General features: G+C 44.1%; 1 protein-coding gene across 1 annotated transcript in view; it reads right to left on the minus strand.

Moving 5' to 3' along the window:
* Positions 1–18,344, minus strand: part of LOC126108566 (uncharacterized) — a 60,623-nt gene that overhangs the window by 15,321 nt on the left and 26,958 nt on the right. Inside the window, exons 3-4 of the mRNA XM_049913854.1 lie at positions 12,646–12,773; positions 9,443–9,618 (exon numbers count right to left, since the gene is read on the minus strand). Coding sequence (XP_049769811.1) covers positions 9,443–9,618; positions 12,646–12,773 — 304 coding nt within the window. The remainder of the gene's footprint in view (positions 1–9,442; positions 9,619–12,645; positions 12,774–18,344) is intronic.

The raw sequence follows: 18,344 nt of genomic DNA on the forward strand, positions 1-18,344 counted from the left end.
TTGGATCTGAACTGTTCACTCCCTGAAATGAATTAGCTCTTTTTCATGACTCACCACTCATTTACAATAGAAAATAAATGGAAGGTACATTGCCCTTTAAACTTGGTTGATTCCAGTACTATACCTGTATTTTGATCTTATTTGATCCTGTTTTGAAGTAACACAGATAATGAGTAAGAATTTTGTATTGTTTATTGAAATTTCCACGATATGACAAAGTTTTTGATTATTGATTTATTTTGCACTATCGTGGTTTTTTGGGTGATCGGAAAATGTTGTAACTTGAGATTTACATTAACAATATATTTGGCTATAATGTATTAAAATTTCATTAACCTCATACAAATGCATCGCAAGCCATATATTTTTAAAGTGAACGTTTCCTTCCGAAGACGCCTAAAATCGCAAAACCCGTACCACAATAAGAAAAAAAAAATTTGACTGTAAAACGAAAGTGCTGCATATAGCCTTACGCAGAATAAAACAAGGAAAATATTGGTGTATCACATTTTGCGATACGTTTATCGGTTCGCTCGTAATTAAAGCGTAAATTCGAGTGTCCATAATAAAAATCCTATAGTAAGAGGAGTCATCAGGAACCTAATCTAATCAGTTTAAACAAATAAAAATAAAATAAAAACAATTGATGTATACATAACATAATAATGTAATATACATAGCGGTATTACTACGAAGAACAATATCCAGTAGGGACGAACTCCGATGCAGAGGCGCTGAGTCGAGCAGGTCGAGCCGCGAGCTGTATTACTGCGTGAGCTGAGACCGCAGAGACCAGAGTGACACCTGAGTTGCTTTGCTCAACGCTCTGGCTAGAGTCGAGACGGTGGGGTGAGCGTTGAGTGGGCGAGTTCCGAGGGCGGGGGGAGCGGTGAACTCACCCGCTCCGAGACAAATCGTCCGTTCCTTTGCGAGCAGGTTGTTGCAAGTAGTTCCTATGTTATCCGCTAGGTGGCTCTCTGTCCTGTTGCTCGCATCAACTGCCCAGAGGGCAGGACGTGCGACTGAAACGATCGCCGACAGAGTGCGATGCGAAGTTAAGCTGCGCCAGACACTGCACGCGGCAGACGACGCACAGAGACGGCACGGCATATGTGAAACACAAAATCCAATGGGGCACTGCACAATGCAGGCAGCCAAGGTTGAAGCAGGGCAGAGGCCGGCGCCGGCTGTGTTGTGTGGCGTGCACTGTGCTCTGACCAGCAGAGGCGCTACTGATATGCTCCGTCTCTCTCTCTCTCTCTCTCTCTCTCTCTCTGCCCTGGGAAACATTTGGAGCTACCGTTCTTTTTTTCTGAATCACTGATTGTTCACTCCTTTGAAAGATTCAACTCTATGAATTAGTTCAAGAGCGGATCCCCCATCTCTATTACACACTACTTAACCTACATTATCCTAAGGACACACACACACACACACACACACATACACACACACACACACACACGCCGGGACCAGCCGCGCACCCCATGACTGCAGCGCCCTAGACCGACCGATCAGCTAATCCCGCGTGGCTAAAAGTATCGAGAACGGATTTCCACTCAGCAGTGGATGAGAAACTTCCTGACAGATGAGTACTGTGTGCCAGACTGGGACACAAACCTGGAACTTTTTCATTCTTTAAAGGATGCATCGTAACACAGCAAAACAATCGCAAATCCATTGGTCTTTTTAGCATTTTAGCGCATCGAGATTTCATCTTTAGATTTCAGAGCACTTGAGTGAGATACCTATTGTAACTATTTCTTGCAGATCATCCACTCCGTTCTGTGCTGCTATATCGTTTGAACTGGTTTCAGAGACATAAAACAGCAGAACTGCAGCGCTTGCCGCAGAATACCTCTTTTCTTTAAAGAAGAATTTCGTATGCATTGCAAGAGAGTGAACATGTGGTATTTATGTTAAGGATATGAATGACTTGTTCAAATTTTGTTATAGATGATTTTAGACGCTGACATGTAGACATGTCTGTCATGAGCTGAAGCAAAATCTTCCACATTACCAGTTGAAAATGGCTCAAAAGGCCGAAACTGCAATAGTAAAACAATTTTTAAAGTCAATGGTGAATATGACGTCCTTAAAAAGATAGACATCGACCTAGGCAGGCAGGAACCGAGAGCCGCCGTCACAGCCTTACGTCCGCCAGTAGCTCAGCCGCTGCCTTCCGGCCGTCACAGAAGCTCCCCTGCACGGCTGGCGGGACCAGCGCTCCCGGAAGGACGGGCACTGCAGTGACCAGAGGCCTCGGGAGTTGCTTCCTGGCAGTGGAGAGTGCAGTCACTTGAAACGTCGGGGATCCGACACACGGCTCTGACCTGCCAGGGAGTTTCCTATCTGCTTTAGGTGATGTGACATCTGCGATAATTTTCCGTAAAGACTGTATGACAGCTGAAAGCAGAACTCCCACAGGAAGATGAGTTCAATGGACAAACGTGAATGTACCGTCAAGCAGGTCCACTTATTGAGTCCCTTTCAGCTAATCCAACGGCTAAGGACAATGCCATACGATGACTTAAGCTATTTCAAATCCGTCTTTGCAAGTACCAAACATGTGTTTTTATTTCACAATAAGTGTTTTGTTTTACTCATTATCAGTTGTGGCATTTTTATAATGTTTCTGCTTACATCCGGCAGTGTGCATCCCACCATCTCACACTTGTATGCTTGACGTGCAGAAGTACATGTCTGCTGACGTAAAACTTGACAAAATGACGCTTCACTATTGCATACAAATGTTTGTTTATTTGGCTCTGAAGCATTCGCTCGGTCTCGTTTCGTGAGTGGTTGGTGCGGGTCTCTCGTTTGGCAGTGGAAATTATCATACAGAAATTGTTGGCCGTAAAACTTTGTCCGAAGGTCAGTGTTCCGTATATCGATTCGATGCATCTGTGTCAGGTACATGTTGTGATGAGAATGGAGCCCTCAGAATCGGGTATGAGACAATTTTTTTCCTGATTAATCTACGACCGCATTCCCTATAGCCCGTCAACGATGGAAAGTTTCCATTCTGCCAGATACAATGCAGAACAATCAGTACTCCCTGTACTCCTTGTAGTATGGTCCTTGGTTATCACTGTTACTTGACAACGACGATGTCAATTAAAGCATGAAGCTGCATCATAATGAGTTCCGTTTGATGTCTGGGTCCCCAGTTTGACCGAAAAACTGTCCCTCCCATAAGACATGTGGTGCCATGGTGCTAAGGCTCGCAAATCATTTCCACTCTACGTACACCAGCTCGCTGTTCTGCTTGGAGCTACAGTACCACACCTACTCCACTGACAAGCTGGGACTCATAATCTGTGCCGTAAAGAAAATCATCATTTCTACGCCCCAGATGGAGGATGTACGTGCACACTGACAATGATCTGAATAAACATTATACGGAGATTTGGTTGGGGAAGAAATTCGGGAAAGGGCTGTTTTTAACGTAATAGAGCCGTTCATTCCATAAGGCAACGAAAGAACGGATTTAAATGCAGCAAGGAGGTGAACATACAATATCCACTGAAACAAGCTCTAAAGAAAATCTCGAAACTTGTGGACAGTTGCGAATGTACTACACAGCTATAATGATACAACACTGACTGCCATATTCAGTTTAGAAGCAAGTGCGTTGCCACACAAAGTGGTAAATCAACAGAGGACGCAATAAATAATCGCCACATGGAGCTGGAGTGTCGACAAGCGGGGCAGACCGCTGCCACGGAAGGCAATCGTCGACAATTTGCGTGCAGAGGCACGGTCAGTGTGCTATAGGCATCTTTGGCCTGTAGTGCTGGAGCCATTACTGAAAGTACCATGCGAGTCCAGTAACGAAGTGGATTGACGGAATTTAGAAAAGGCCGACTGTAAATGGCGATACGTGAACTACAGAAGAGACACGAAATGGTGCGCTGCCTGGACTACGAGGGCTGTACCTAAGCTGCACCACTGCCGCTGGAGCTCTGTGAACCCCTCCCCTCTTGCATCTCCGGTTTTCGACTTTGTACTGTGAAAGGGTACAGTACCGCCCGACATTGAAAATAGGTACAACATACTTCATTATTTTTGTCAGAACAACACATTTTTTTTGTAAAATAACTCAATTTCAATTAATACAGCGAAGCCGGATACCAGTGTGGGAAAGAACGACAATTTATTTAATTGATCACATGTGCATTCCCACAAAGTAAATCCCTACATCCAGTTTGGTGAGATCTGTGAAATGAATGAATGTATGGTCGTCTGCTAACCGCAGATAGTGAATGTGAATATATGATCATCTTTGAGACGATCCTTTGGCCACCTTTGGTGGGACCAAAGAGATGAAATTTACCTGAGCTTTGAGCGCGTGAAATGTGGCTGACCAATACGGTAGCATGCTCTTCCCCCACCTCGAGAGAGGTGCGAGATGACCTGGAGAACGGCCATGTTTCAGCACTCTGCCGCTGGATCTTGTGCTGTTAAGACCTGTTTTAGTTGTGCTCCGTAATGACGAAAGAGTGGAGACATGGTATGCATGTGGAATATTTAAGAGTAGTTTGAAATAATAATTTCTCTAATTCAGGAACTTTTGTGGGGAGAATTAAATGTCAGGCAGGTAATATTAATGGGATTGTAGTAATCTTCGGAAGTGACCAACGGTCACAATGAAACCACGTGTAGCAATAAGTTGAAATACTTCCGTGTGCGTTAGTTAAGCTGATTTACTAGCGTGTGTACATTAAGTTGAAATATTTAAGAAATAGCGTGTGTACCATAAGTTGAAATATTTAAGAAATGGCGTGTGCAGGACTTGAAATTAGAGACGAGTACTTCCACGTGGTGAGTACTGTGTGAGTCTCAAACTGTGTATGAGACAAAAGATAAAGAGAAGTACTCGTCCATGGTATCAGTTGAGGACTCGCGTGTGTGATGAATATGTTCTTAACATTACTTTGCGTGATATGATTCCGTGTGACGCTAGATTCAAACTCTGAGAGAGAAACAAGGAGAGTCGGCCGTCTATCCAGCAACGCCACTTGGCTTGCATTGCACAGGAAGACGTGCATATATCTCCAGAGTTCATAGTAGGAAAGTAGAATTACAAAGTGGGACAGTGTCGTGTGAAACTGGGATAAATATTAATTGAAGTGGGAAAGCTGAAAGTGATAGTGTTGTGACTATTTAGTGTTTTGTATTCCATGTCGTAGTGTGGTGTATGTCATGTAATTTGGGTATGTGTGGTTTGCATGGGAGAGTAGCAAGGTAGTTTCAAAAGATTAGTGGGTTATGCTTGTTCCTTCTGTGCCGCTCGGTCTGGAGGAAAGTTTCGTGATGATGATTGTGAGAGTCGAAGTGTGAGATATAATAAAAGATCCACCATCCTATCCAGAAAGTGCACTGTAGCTTAAATAATTACGAGACCATAATATAGAGATTCACCAATGTAGAGCCATGCCCACTGGGCGGAATTTCTCATGTGTTATTGTTGTAGGTTGTAGAATTTGTGTGTTTAGGTTATAGAATTTATCGGAATAAATAAGATAGTGAAAAGAAAAAGATTGGTGGACTTTTCCTTCAATTGTATGTTGTCATGATGTCCCGAATTTATGATGTGTGCGCCATTCATATTCAGTGCGGTGGCCACGTGTTGATAAAAGCCGTTGAATAAAAGACATAAAGAAAATGTGGTATTGCCAGTGCGTAGTGAACAGTCTGAGTTCTGTAAATCACTGATAGTCAGATGTGCGTTTCCGTTGCGTATTATTCATACAGGAGGATAATTTGTAACTTAATTGTGAGTACGAGAGTTGATGTTACTCGATAAATAAGAATGAATCCACTCGCTTGGCAGACCACTCATCTTGCAGGCCTGACTGCTTGATGCCACAATATGAGCAGGGCATGTGGGTGCCTCTCAACTGACATCCAACAGAAGGTAAACACGCTGGGTCGTATGAATAAACAAGACGACGTTCTCTGGAGAAGATTCTCCGAGCAAAAGAACATCCTCTGAGAAAGCTCTTACGAGCAAAACATTCGAAGCCATAATCTGTGACGAGAGGGTTCCTTTTCCTCACTACCTCTGCTCCCTGCTGAGTTCTCGGTGTGTGTGGTCTGCCGTGTCCGGCACAGAAAGCACGCGCAGTGTCACGTTTCATTCACCTCGTTCAAACGGGCGACATGTCTGGAACCGGCACCAGTGTGTTCAGGCAGAAATGCACTACGTTTCATTTTGTTTATTTTATGTGCAGCAACAAATTATCAAGACAATTACGTACAGCTTATGAAAATGCATTTTCTTGAGGTTACCGAATTTACAACATGCGGAAAACTTTTCAGTTATAGAAGTTAGGCGAACATTATGCGAACGAAATCTTAAGATTACGTGACTTTTTATCTACTCCAAGCCGGAACTCTGTCAGAGTTCTCCAACACGAGACAATTTTGGTTAAATACGGCGCACAGTGTTCTGCTCGCTTATCAAGTACGGAAGCGGTCGCCCGCTCTGTTCGTTACGGGAAACAGGTCGCTAGGTTTGTAAGAAACCAGTTAATAATTTTTGTGATCCGCCTACTTATTTATATCGTACCAAACTATAAGACTTATGCTGTCAAAAGACATCATGGTGAACATCTGGAAGTGTCAGTGACACCGTTGTTTGGTGTAGGCCTACACCGAAGTTTTCTCGTACGTTAGTCTGAAAACTTAGGTCTACTAAAAAGCAGCAAGAATGTTTTAATTTTAACTTCTTTTGAAAGGTCGTCCCCTCTTCTTTGGTGATTTTCTGGAGGGAAGTTCACCAGGCAAGTAATGTTCTTATTGTGAAACCCATATAAACTTCTGCAGTGTCTCTGTTCAGCATTTTGTTGGGCTACATATATCTTTTATTGCCTTCGAAGCAGCATGAATTCTGCCATTACTATAAAAAAGTATGTAAAACTTAACCGGAACAGAACTTACTCAGCTCAAAGAATGCTAAAGGGCTCGTTTCAATGTTTTACGGTTGTGAGAAATCGGAGAACGTTCTTTGTCTTAAGCAACATCCCTCACCTTTTTACTCACGTTGAGCACGTTCTCGGGTGGGGTATATTCTCTGACTCATTTTACTCATGTTAACCTCAAAATGTCCTCCCAAAATTTCCAGTACGAAGTATATCCTCCGTTTTACTAAAACGTCCCACTGTACTTCGCCAGCGCCTCAGCTCTCACCTGGACTCTCCCAGTGGTTCTTCGCCGATCATCTCCCACCCTTCGCCGTCGTCTTCATTGCTTCACCACTCACAGAGAGCCGTAGTCTGGCAGCCCCTTCGCCACTGCCTCCGTCAAATGCTCCACCACCGTCGCCGCCACCTGCGCCACCGTCGACTCCCTCTCCAGCAGCGACGCAGCCTCTGTCGCCGACACCGTCGCCAGCCCCAAACCGCGGCCCGCCCCATCGCCCCCACCACTGCCGGAGCCAGAAGTTCCAACCACATCCACCACCATTGCCACTTCGTCACCGTCGTCATAAACTCCTGTCAATGTCCTTCTCTACACCCAACTGGTGCCACCTATTACACCACAACCCTCATGCATGCAGTCATAAGACCAAACAAATGAAATAGAATAGATAAAACCTCACGATTCCAAATGAAACCAAGCCAAAAATGATTTCACTAAATTTACGGACATGAAACCAATAATTCCTCTCAAGTATCGTCCTTTGTATCTACATCTACATACATAATCCGCAAGCCACCGTGTGGTGCGTGGCGGAGGGTACCCTGTTCCACAACTAGTCGTTTCCTTTCCTGTTCCGCTCGCTGACAGAGCGAGGGACAGACGCCTGATATATGCCTCCTTAGGAGCCGTAATTCCTCGTATCTTGTCTTCGTGGTCCCTACCAGAAATGTATGCTGGCGTCATTAGGATCGTTCTGCAGCCAGTTTCAAGTGCCGGTTCTCTGCACTTCCTCGAAATGAGTGTCTTCTTCCCTCCAACAATTCCCTGCTGAGCTCCCGAAGCATATACGTAACACTTGCATGCTGATCGAAACTCCGGTAAGAAATCTACCTGCTCACCCTGAATGGTTTCGATGTCTACTTTCTATCCGACCTGGTGCAGATCCCAAACACTCGAGCAATGCTGAACAACAAGTCGCTCTGGCGTCCTATACGGGGTCTCCATCACACACGAACCACACTTTCACAAAACTGTCACAATAAACCGAAGTGGACCGTTGGCCTTCCCTACCAGAATCCTCACACGTTTATTTCATTTCATCTCGCTTCGCAACATTACGCCCAGATATTTAAACGAAGTGACTGTGGTAAGCAGGACACTTGGAGTGCCGTATCCGGATATTACGGGTTCGTTTTTGCTACTCATCCACTTTATTCTACAGCAAGAGCCACCTGCCATTCATCACACCAACCAGAAATTTTGTCGACGTCATCTTGTGTCAACCTGCAGTCACTCAACTTATTCCATATGCTCGTTCTTCCGTTAGCACCCCGCAATGGGAAACCGTGTCAAATGCTTTCGAGAAATCTAGAAATATGGAATCTGCCTGTTGCCCTTCATCCGTATCTCTCAGTACATCATGCGAGAAAAGGAAAAGGTGAGTTTCACAGAAGCGATTCTTACCAAAACCGTGTTGATTTGTGCACATAAGCTCCTTAGTCTGAAGAAAGTCGATTATGTTCGAACTGAGAATATGTTCAAGGATTCTGCAGCAAACAGGTGTTAGGGATATTGGTCTGTAATTTTGTGGGTCCGTTCTTTTACCTTTCTTATACACTGGTGTCACTTGTACTTTTTTCCATTCGCTTGGTTCTTAGCGCTGATCGCAAGATTCGCGGTATATGCAAGCTAAGTAAGGGGCCACTGCCGCACACTACTCCTTGTAAAACCAAACTGGCATTCCACCTAGGCATTGTCACTTATTTATTTTCAGCTGTTTCAGCTGTTTCTCTACGCCAGGGTTACTCATTACTATGATTTCCATACGGGACTCTGTGCGACGGTCAAGCGACGGCACGTTTGTACCATTCTCCTGCGTGAACGATTTCTTGAACGAGGAATTTTTTACTCTTTTTTTGTCCCGAATAGGACGAGGACACGCTCGCTTTTCGTGTCAGTATCTGTAACCACTAATACTTTCTCTAGTAAATGCAGTAACATCAGTTATTGTGTCAGTTTTCTCTGCTTGTCTGTTACGTAATACGTGGCACATTTTAAGACACAATACGAACAAAATATCGAAGGCAAAACGGAGTCAAAAAACTTTGTAAATCACGAGTTTCTGCAACCATGTCCTTCACTACTGTCTATTAGTGCTAGTTCTTTACTCCATTCTGAATTAAATGATCCCTGTGTTTTCTATAACTCTATGGAATACTTCCATGGAGAAAAGTGAGATAAACTCCAATAAACCATAGTGAGTATGACAGACATTTGAGTGTACACTGGTTTATACCTGAGTATCAAGTGCCCTAGCCCGTCCTTGTCTTCTTCCACCTCGTAGTGCTCCACCTGTTTGCTGGCTAATTGCATGTCATGTACCCATCCGGTTGATTTCGTGCGCAGCATGTCTTTCACACGTTTCATGTCCTTAATCCAACCGTGGAGTTGCTGATCGCTTGCGTGGTTACCCTGAGACACACAGAAAATAGTTCAAATTACTTTCATAACATCCACAAGCAGCAGCCTGTCTTAGTATACAGTTACATGTAGCACTATTACATGACACTGAAATTACTACCAGCGCATGAGTGTAGTACATTCAGTTTTGTACAGGCACAAAAGCATTAATGCACAGCAGATGCCTAGTGGGGTTTTATTAAATAAATACATTTCTCAAACTGTGACATCAGATAAGAGAGGTGCTGATATTTCTTGCTAGTTGACATTACAGACGTCTGAATGTACGAATGTATACTCCCGTGACGATGTATCCAACTGAAATGTTCTGGAGCTGGCAGCAGCGTCGAGTTCCTACTGTAAAGCCACATGGCGTGGCTGTAACTCTGAGGAGATTCTATTCAAACTTTTGAACGATTTTCGAAAATAGAATGGCCAGACTGTTGACAAATCCGTCAAAATTCTACTCGTTACCAACGCTGTGAGAAACCTGAACACACGTTATGACCTTCTACAAACGCAACGATAGACATCAGCCGCTCCATATCTGAAACATTGTCTGAGGTAGTTGTGCACACACGAAATGTCAGTTTGACTCAAAATTTTGTAGCGTTTGTCTGTTGCCTGGCTGATCGCTTTTGCCGAAAATTTGCGTTTGTTGCTCGTCATCTAACACAATGTCGTCTGTATCTGAACACGCCTCGAATATTGCAGATGTGAAGGAATGTATTGACTGTCCGAGTGTTAAGATCATTTTTTCTGGACCATTTTCGGGTACGAAGTTCACATTTATGTCACATATTAAGGTCTATGCTCCTTTGGCGTTGTACAAATTGTAGGCTTCTAAGTCAATGCAATAAAGATATGGCCATTTAATTACACATGTTCATACTTGAAAAATCACTCACAAAAATCTATAAGGCGCTCCCTGTTGATTTACAATCATGACTTTTGGAAGAAGCCAGATTTCACAGTGCAAACAAAGGAAAAAATTTTAAAATCCATAATTGGTAACTATATAAATCTAGAAAATACTTTTCGTATTATTTTTTATCAGTCTGTCTATTTGTCTGTCTATCTGTTGGGAATATTTTTCTCTGGATCAGTTCTGGGTATCATGTTCAAATTATGTCACATACAAAGGTATATCGACCCTTGGCGGCGTAAAAACTGTAAGCTTATAACTCACTCCAGTCAACAGATACGGCCGTTTATGTCTCGTGTTTTGATAATCGAAAACTCACTCATCGAAACCTATAGGGTGGTCTCCATTGACTTGGAATCATGAGATTTGGCAACAACTAAGTTTTCCGGTACAAGTAAAGTAATTACACTTTTCCTAAGCAGGTGCAGTGTATGATCAACGAAGCGTAGCTGCACCGCAAATGTAATAAAGAAGTCGTTCTTTAAACATTCTCGCAAGCTATGAGGTACTAACTCTACAAAATGTTGGATACATATCAGGTAAATTGCCTTTGCTGCAGTGAAATGCATGGATGATGGTAACGAAAACAAGATGCAATGACAGGACATGATACGATGTCGGCAGAAACCATTCTTAAACACGGAACCCGCAACTATCAATCTTTGAAATTACCATCCAGCAAACATCCGTAATATTTATAGGAAAAAGATTTAATCTACCCAGAACCTTTCCAGTTCACTAAAACAGGTATCGCCTAATTCTCCTCTCAAAGGATCCAAAATGAGGCTCACACGATACTTTAGGGATTGGCACGTTGCTACATACGCCACAAAATGTTACACAAAGACACAGATCATACTGCGTCCTTTTGCTTTCCATTTATACTACTGTCAGAATCCAAAGAGTCATAATGTACAGTGGCCATTCTATGTGTTAAGGTTGGGTTGTTTGGGGAAGGAGACCAGACAGCGAGGTCATCGGTCTCATCGGATTAGGGATGGTCGGGGAAGGAAGTCGGCCGTGCCCTAAATCAGAATGGCCGGACACGGGATTGAACCGTCGTCCTCCCGAATGCGAGTCCAGTGTATGTGTTAAGACCACATAGCTTTTATTCTCGGTCGTGGGAAAATCACTGGTGGTAGTGTTCATAAGTCATAGACAGAGAATTCAGACTCGATAATGGTTCGAGTTAGGCCACGAGACACGTGCAGAAAGGCTAACGACTGAGATGAATGCTCTCAGAAAGCAGCATCCGGTTTCACGTTAGTCTGGCACAGATTTTCATTGGCCTTGACGCATTCACCAGATATTCCGCTTGTGACTGTAGTAGCACAGTGCCTTTAACAAAGCCACTCGCTGGCGCAACACGCGCTAACTGGTGGACCCCAACTGCAGGTTTTCGTTATTGACGCGCGTCCTCTGTGGCTGCGGCGGCTGGGGCATTGCCGTGTCACACGGACAGTGCTGGCTGGCAGTGGTGAGCACAGGGGGCCACCAATGGCGTCGAGCCACAAGTGTCAGCTGCGCTATCGTCTTCTCACGTGAATGTTAAGGTGGGAAGAGTTTGAGCAGTTGTGTCGAAATGTATGAATTATGTGGTATGTATACAGGTTCATTACGAGATTTAAAGTTGACGAACCTCCATGTTGAGAGAAGTAATTTTATAGGCCTTCCATATGGACTAGAGATTCTTAGGAAGAGAAGATGCTGATGGTGACTTGAAATGCCACACTGAGACTCTAGACCACTCTCCACTAAATTTGAAGCTAACATGCTTCAGCTTGTAAAGCAGGATTGGATGCAAAGTTATCTGAATCTGTTAAAGAAGTAGCTAGCAAATACGAGAAAAGAAAGATACAGACGATTTTCTTCGATCTCTAACCATTCCGAGCTTAGCCTCCCTGTATCATAGCCCCAAAAGGCTCACAGAAGTAGAGGTTGGTTCAGAATTCTTCCAGGTGGTTAGTATTAGAACTGGAGAGCCAAAGATAGCTACAGTGTGAAGGAGGTAAACTGGAAAACAGTCTCCAAGAACTGACCAGGTGGTGTGTGTCATTTTCTCACCCCCTGTACGTATAATACAGTTTATAAGAGGAGGAAAAAACTCCACTTACCATACGTTCGAATGCGAGGGGAACCAACAGCTGTGAGGCGTGCGTCGCACCGAGTGAGAGCAGCTGCGCCAAGTTCCGCCAGTAGCTGGAGTGGCGTTCCCGGAAAACAGCCGCCTGGGCCTGCAGTTCTGCACAAGACGGGAGACGACGGACTGGTGAACAAGCCAGTGGATCAGACTTCTGTAGGAAGCACAGCTTTCACTTTCTGCCCCCACAAAGTGTATGCAGGTAGCATTTACCTTTTTAAACTAGATCAGTACACAACGTCAGTAATCGTATGAGTTACACCTTGACCGGACGTTACAAATCTCATATTCCAGCGACAGATTTAAAGAGCACATCGAGCAAAGAGAGAGGAGTATCACCACCTAACGTAGATCCAGTAATAAAAATTAACCTAAGGGTAGAAGTATCAAAATATCTGAAGAAGTGGAGATATACAACTATTTCAAAAATCACCCACACAGCTTGCCCAACAATAAGGCAGATTTAAGAAATAAGAGATCTTGAGATAGATTCCAGTCAGTTTTATGTGTTAATAATACACTCCTGGAAATTGAAATAAGAACACCGTGAATTCATTATCCCAGGAAGAGGAAACTTTATTGACACATTCCTGGGGTCAGATACATCACATGATCACACTGACAGAACCACAGGCACATAGATACAGGCAACAGAGCATGCACAATGTCGGTACTAGTACAGTGTATATCCACCTTTCGCAGCAATGCAGGCTGCTATTCTCCCATGGAGACGATCGTAGAGATGATGGATGTAGTCCTGTGGAACGGCTTGCCATGCCATTTCCACCTGGCGCCTCAGTTGGACCAGCGTTCGTGCTGGACGTGCAGACCGCATGAGACGACGCTTCATCCAGTCCCAAACATGCTCAAGGGGGGACAGATCCGGAGATCTTGCTGGCCAGGGTAGTTGACTTACACCTTCTAGAGCACGTTGGGTGGCACGGGATACATGCGGACGTGCATTGTCCTGTTGGAACAGCAAGTTCCCTTGCCGGTCTAGGAATGGTAGAACGATGGGTTCGATGACGGTTTGGATGTACCGTGCACTATTCAGTGTCCCCTCGACGATCACCAGTGGTGTACGGCAGTGTAGGAGATCGCTCCCCACACCATGATGCCGGGTGTTGGCCCTGTGTGCCTCGGTCGTATGCAGTCCTGATTGTGGCGCTCACCTGCACCTGCGCCAAACACGCATACGACCATCATTGGCAACAAGGCAGAAGCGACTCTCATCGCTGAAGACGACACGTCTCCATTCGTCCCTCCATTCACGCCTATCGCGACACCACTGGAGGCGGGCTGCACGATGTTGGGGCGTGAGCGGAAGACGGCCTAACGGTGTGCAGGACCGTAGCCCAGCTTCATGGAGACGGTTGCGAATGGTCCTCGCCGATACCCCAGGAGCAACAGTGTCCCTAATTTGCTGGGAAGTGGCGGTGCGGTCCCCTACGGCACTGCGTAGGATCCTACGGTCTTGGCGTGCATCCGTGCGTCGCTGCGGTCCGGTGCCAGGTCGACGGGCACGTGCACCTTCCGCCGACCACTGGCGATAACATCTATGTACTGTGGAGACCTCACGCCCCACGTGTTGAGCAATTCGGCGGTACGTCCACCCGGCCTCCCGCATGCCCACTATACGCCCTCGCTCAAAGTCCGTCAACTGCACATTCGGTTCACGTCCACGCTGTCGCGGCATGCTACCAGTGTTAAAGACTGCAATGGAGCTCCGTATGCCACGGCAAACTGGCTGACACTGACGGCGGCGGTGCACAAATGCTGCGCAGCTAGCGCCATTCGACGGCCAACACCGCGGTTCCTGGTGTGTCCGCTGTGCCGTGCGTGTGATCATTGCTTGTACAGCCCTCTCGCAGTGTCCGGAGCAAGTATGGTGGGTCTGACACACCGGTGTCAATGTGTTCTTTTTTCCATTTCCAGGAGTGTAGATTGGTTCACATGGCTCTGAGCACTATGGGACTCAACTGCTGAGGTCTTTAGTCCCCTAGAACTTAGAACCAGTTAAACCTAACTAACCTAAGGACATCACAAACATCCATGCCCAAGGCAGGATTCGAACCTGCGACCGTAGCGGTCTTGCGGTTCCAGCCACTTCGGCCGGCTGTTAATAATAGAAAGTAACATTAATGAGGATGTATAGTTTGGCTATTTGACTTTGACTTACTGAGAAGCATAGGACGTAACGATTTGCACAGGATCGTGTCTATGCTGGTTTTATAATATGAGTAGTCTTTATGATGTTTCCCATGAGTTGTATGTTTTGTATGGAAATCAGGATGAATTATGTCCACTCATACACGTTTTTATATTTAGGGTGTATTAATTTTAACGTAAGTAATATATTTTAATAATTCAGTAAAAAATTGAATAAGGTGTTTTGCAAGTGTAGCTAAAAAAAAAGGCATTCTCGGCCTAAACGTTCTAAGGACCATGGAAATGTATGACTACATTTGTAATGGTAGAGTACCTTACATATTAACAGTACATTTTGCAATTACATGGTGATACACATAATGTACTGTAATTTGTGTCAAGTATCCCATCACATGTTTTTATCTCATTCTTGTACTCCTTTCTTTTTTTATTTGTCCAGTGGATCAATTCATGTACGAAAGTTGTTGTGAAGGCGATTTATGCCTTTGTGATGTTAATATGGTACAAAGAATACATATGTAAAATGATATATATATATATGATTATTATTGCCATGTTTTTATGAGCAGCCAAGCTACTGTAAGCCTTTGACGATGGATACCATATGTACTAATCCGCACTATCACAATAAAGAAGTGTCAAATGATTGTATCGTAAACAGAATGGCAAATTCTGTTAACGAATGTAAACACAATGTTACCTATCGCTTCTGCCTTCCAAAGCTGTGTTAAGCTCTGACTCTTATGTGGGGTCACCGAGCGAGGTGGCGCAGTGGTTAGACACTGGACTCGCATTCGGGAGGACGACGGTTCAATCCCGCGTCCGGCCATCCTGATTTAGGTTTTTCGTGATTTCCCTAAATCGTTCCAGGCAAACGCCGGGATGGTTCCTTTCAAAGGGCACGGCCGACTTCCTTCCCCGTCCTTCCCTAATCCGATGAGACCGATGACCTCGCTGTCTGGTCTCCTTCCCCAAACAACTCAACTCTTATGTGGGATCTCCAGTGTCTTCCGTTGTGATTCTCATTTCTTCTTCTGTCAAGTCATCAGACGGGTCTTTCCCCTCGTAGATGCCTTCAGTTTACTCTCTCCACCTACCTGCACTCTCCTCTGCATTTGACAGTGGAATTCCCAATGCTCTCTTAAAGATGACGTCCTCACTTTTAATTACGTCAAATGTTCTTTTGAGTAATCTGTACAATGAATGAATCTTTCAGACGCCCATGTGTTATTCTTTCTCTTCACATTTTTCCAACAGCCATTTCGCTTTGGTTTCACATCTACCCCTAGTTACTTCGTTCCCAAGTGACTTATACTGCTGTATTCCTGTGTTCCTCTGAACGTTTTTGCACCTTCTACATTTACCGATCAGTTGCAGTGTTTTCTCTGTTTGCCAAGGTTTCTTTTCCGTTAGCTCCTTATATCTACCTTTGTTTGATATATGGAACATAAAATCCCGTCTGAGGCCTGCGATCATATTTATGTTAATAATTGGCCACCGATGCTGTTCAATCGCATGAGATGTTCAATTGAATCTTTTATTAGAACATGTTATGCGTTTGGGATTACACCCATCTTCAGACATATGTTACAAGAAAGTACAAAACATAAGTGAACAGCACACTCAACACGTCTCAACGTTACAGAAAATGAGATGTGGTCATATGAGTTACATACCACAAACTTGAACTCCTTCCTACCCTACCAGGCGTACAGTCTTGACAACTCAAAGAAAGTGTCAGGGCGCTGCATGGTCATGTGCTCCATGCATTCACATGTAATTCAATAATAATATACTCAGAACATGAATCTAACAGGGTGTAATTACGACAGGCTAACGGGTACTCGGAAAAATTTATACGAGAGCTTGGAGCTAAAATTCTTAACAAGACGCGGCAGTCAGGCCGCCAAAAATTAAATAGTAATATGGTGTCAATGGAATATGTTGGACCATATTGCCAAAAAATAACTAGAGCCTTCAGGAAGGCTGGCGTTTGCTTAAGCTTCCATACAAGGAAGAAGTTGGGGGGAAAATTTAGTACATACGGACGAAGGGAAAACAGATAAGTTTAAGCAATCCGGTGTATACGAAATTAAGTGTGGGGGATGCGCTGGGACATACATTGGCCAGACGGGTAGTGATTTTGCCACAAGGTTTAGAGAACATTACTATAGTAATAATAGTGGGCTGGGGTGACATATAAGGGAGACTGGCCAAAAGCGGGCCCCGATAGAAGATAGCCTAAGAATTCAGCATTTATAACCTAAAGGGAAGATTTTAGATAACTTTGAAGATCTGGAGATCTACGCACGTATACAGCACGCTGCACACCCAGTATTTAATAAACAGGCTTCCGGTGGGGACAACTGGTTTTCTGGCTTGTTTGAACGGATACTGTTTTGAACTTGGTATGTATCATCCCCTCTTTAGAAGTATAATTGTGTATTTTATAGGAGCTGGTGGTGTTCTGTCCACGTACCGTTATGATAAGCTATGTTTTTTGCCCAGTGGTTGGCTAGCTTATCGTCATACAGGGAAAGTTAGATGAGCATATAGGTTGTCATTTACAGATTTGTCCACCACGGTGCCCTTCGGGTGCTCTTTGGTGACACCATGGTTTATTTTATTGATTTTAGACTAAAGTTTTAACACTTTTAATGTTTTGTATTTGTTTTTTAAAAATCTATAGCTCTCCAGTATCCGGATAGCATAGGTAGGACTCGGGGAATTGTCGTGCCACTAGTTTATATAAGGAATGTATGAGGTATAGCCCACGTATCTTTTGCGATTTTATGAAAATGCTCTTCCTCTCACCATTCAACTTTTTCCATGTGGTAGAGGAGTGTAAGTTGGTGTTTGAAGGCTTCTGTCTGGACAGTCATGGCCCATGCGTATCACTTGGCTGTAACTCGATAGGCGGATGGGCCGATGTGGTTGCCGTTGGCTATAACAGATGGCGCCTAAGACGTTTGTGTACGCGAGCTGATCACAGGGTTTTAGTTTATGATGGATAATGTTGGTTATATATAATTTGGTGGTATTCTTTTAGAGATTTGAGAGGTGAAACGTTTATTCACCAAGAAACTCCCCCCTCTCCCTATTATTTATTTTATATTGACATATGTTTTGAGTAGTGTTTAGTGCAACTACTGGCTATAGGCATAGTATGGCAATGTAAAAAAAATTGGAGTTTAAAAAAAAATTAAAAAACTTTTAGTGTTAACGTGTACAGAAGTACTATTCCGACTGCTAGTCGTAATTACACCCTGTTAGATTTATATGATGAGTTTATTAAATTAATGTAAACCATACAGCACCCCATACCGAGGGCGCTTCGCTGCTGGTTGACTTGTTCAGCGTCAGTATACGCTCTGCTTCAAGACTGCTCGTGCCGCAGTCATATGTTATTCGACACTTTCTTTGAGTTGTCAAGGCTGTACGCCTGGTTGGGTAGGAAGGAGTTGAAGTTTGTGGTATGTAACTCATATGACTACATCTCACTTT

The sequence above is a fragment of the Schistocerca cancellata genome, chromosome 11 (genome assembly GCF_023864275.1).
Source record: "Schistocerca cancellata isolate TAMUIC-IGC-003103 chromosome 11, iqSchCanc2.1, whole genome shotgun sequence".
Classification (NCBI taxonomy): domain Eukaryota; kingdom Metazoa; phylum Arthropoda; class Insecta; order Orthoptera; family Acrididae; genus Schistocerca; species Schistocerca cancellata.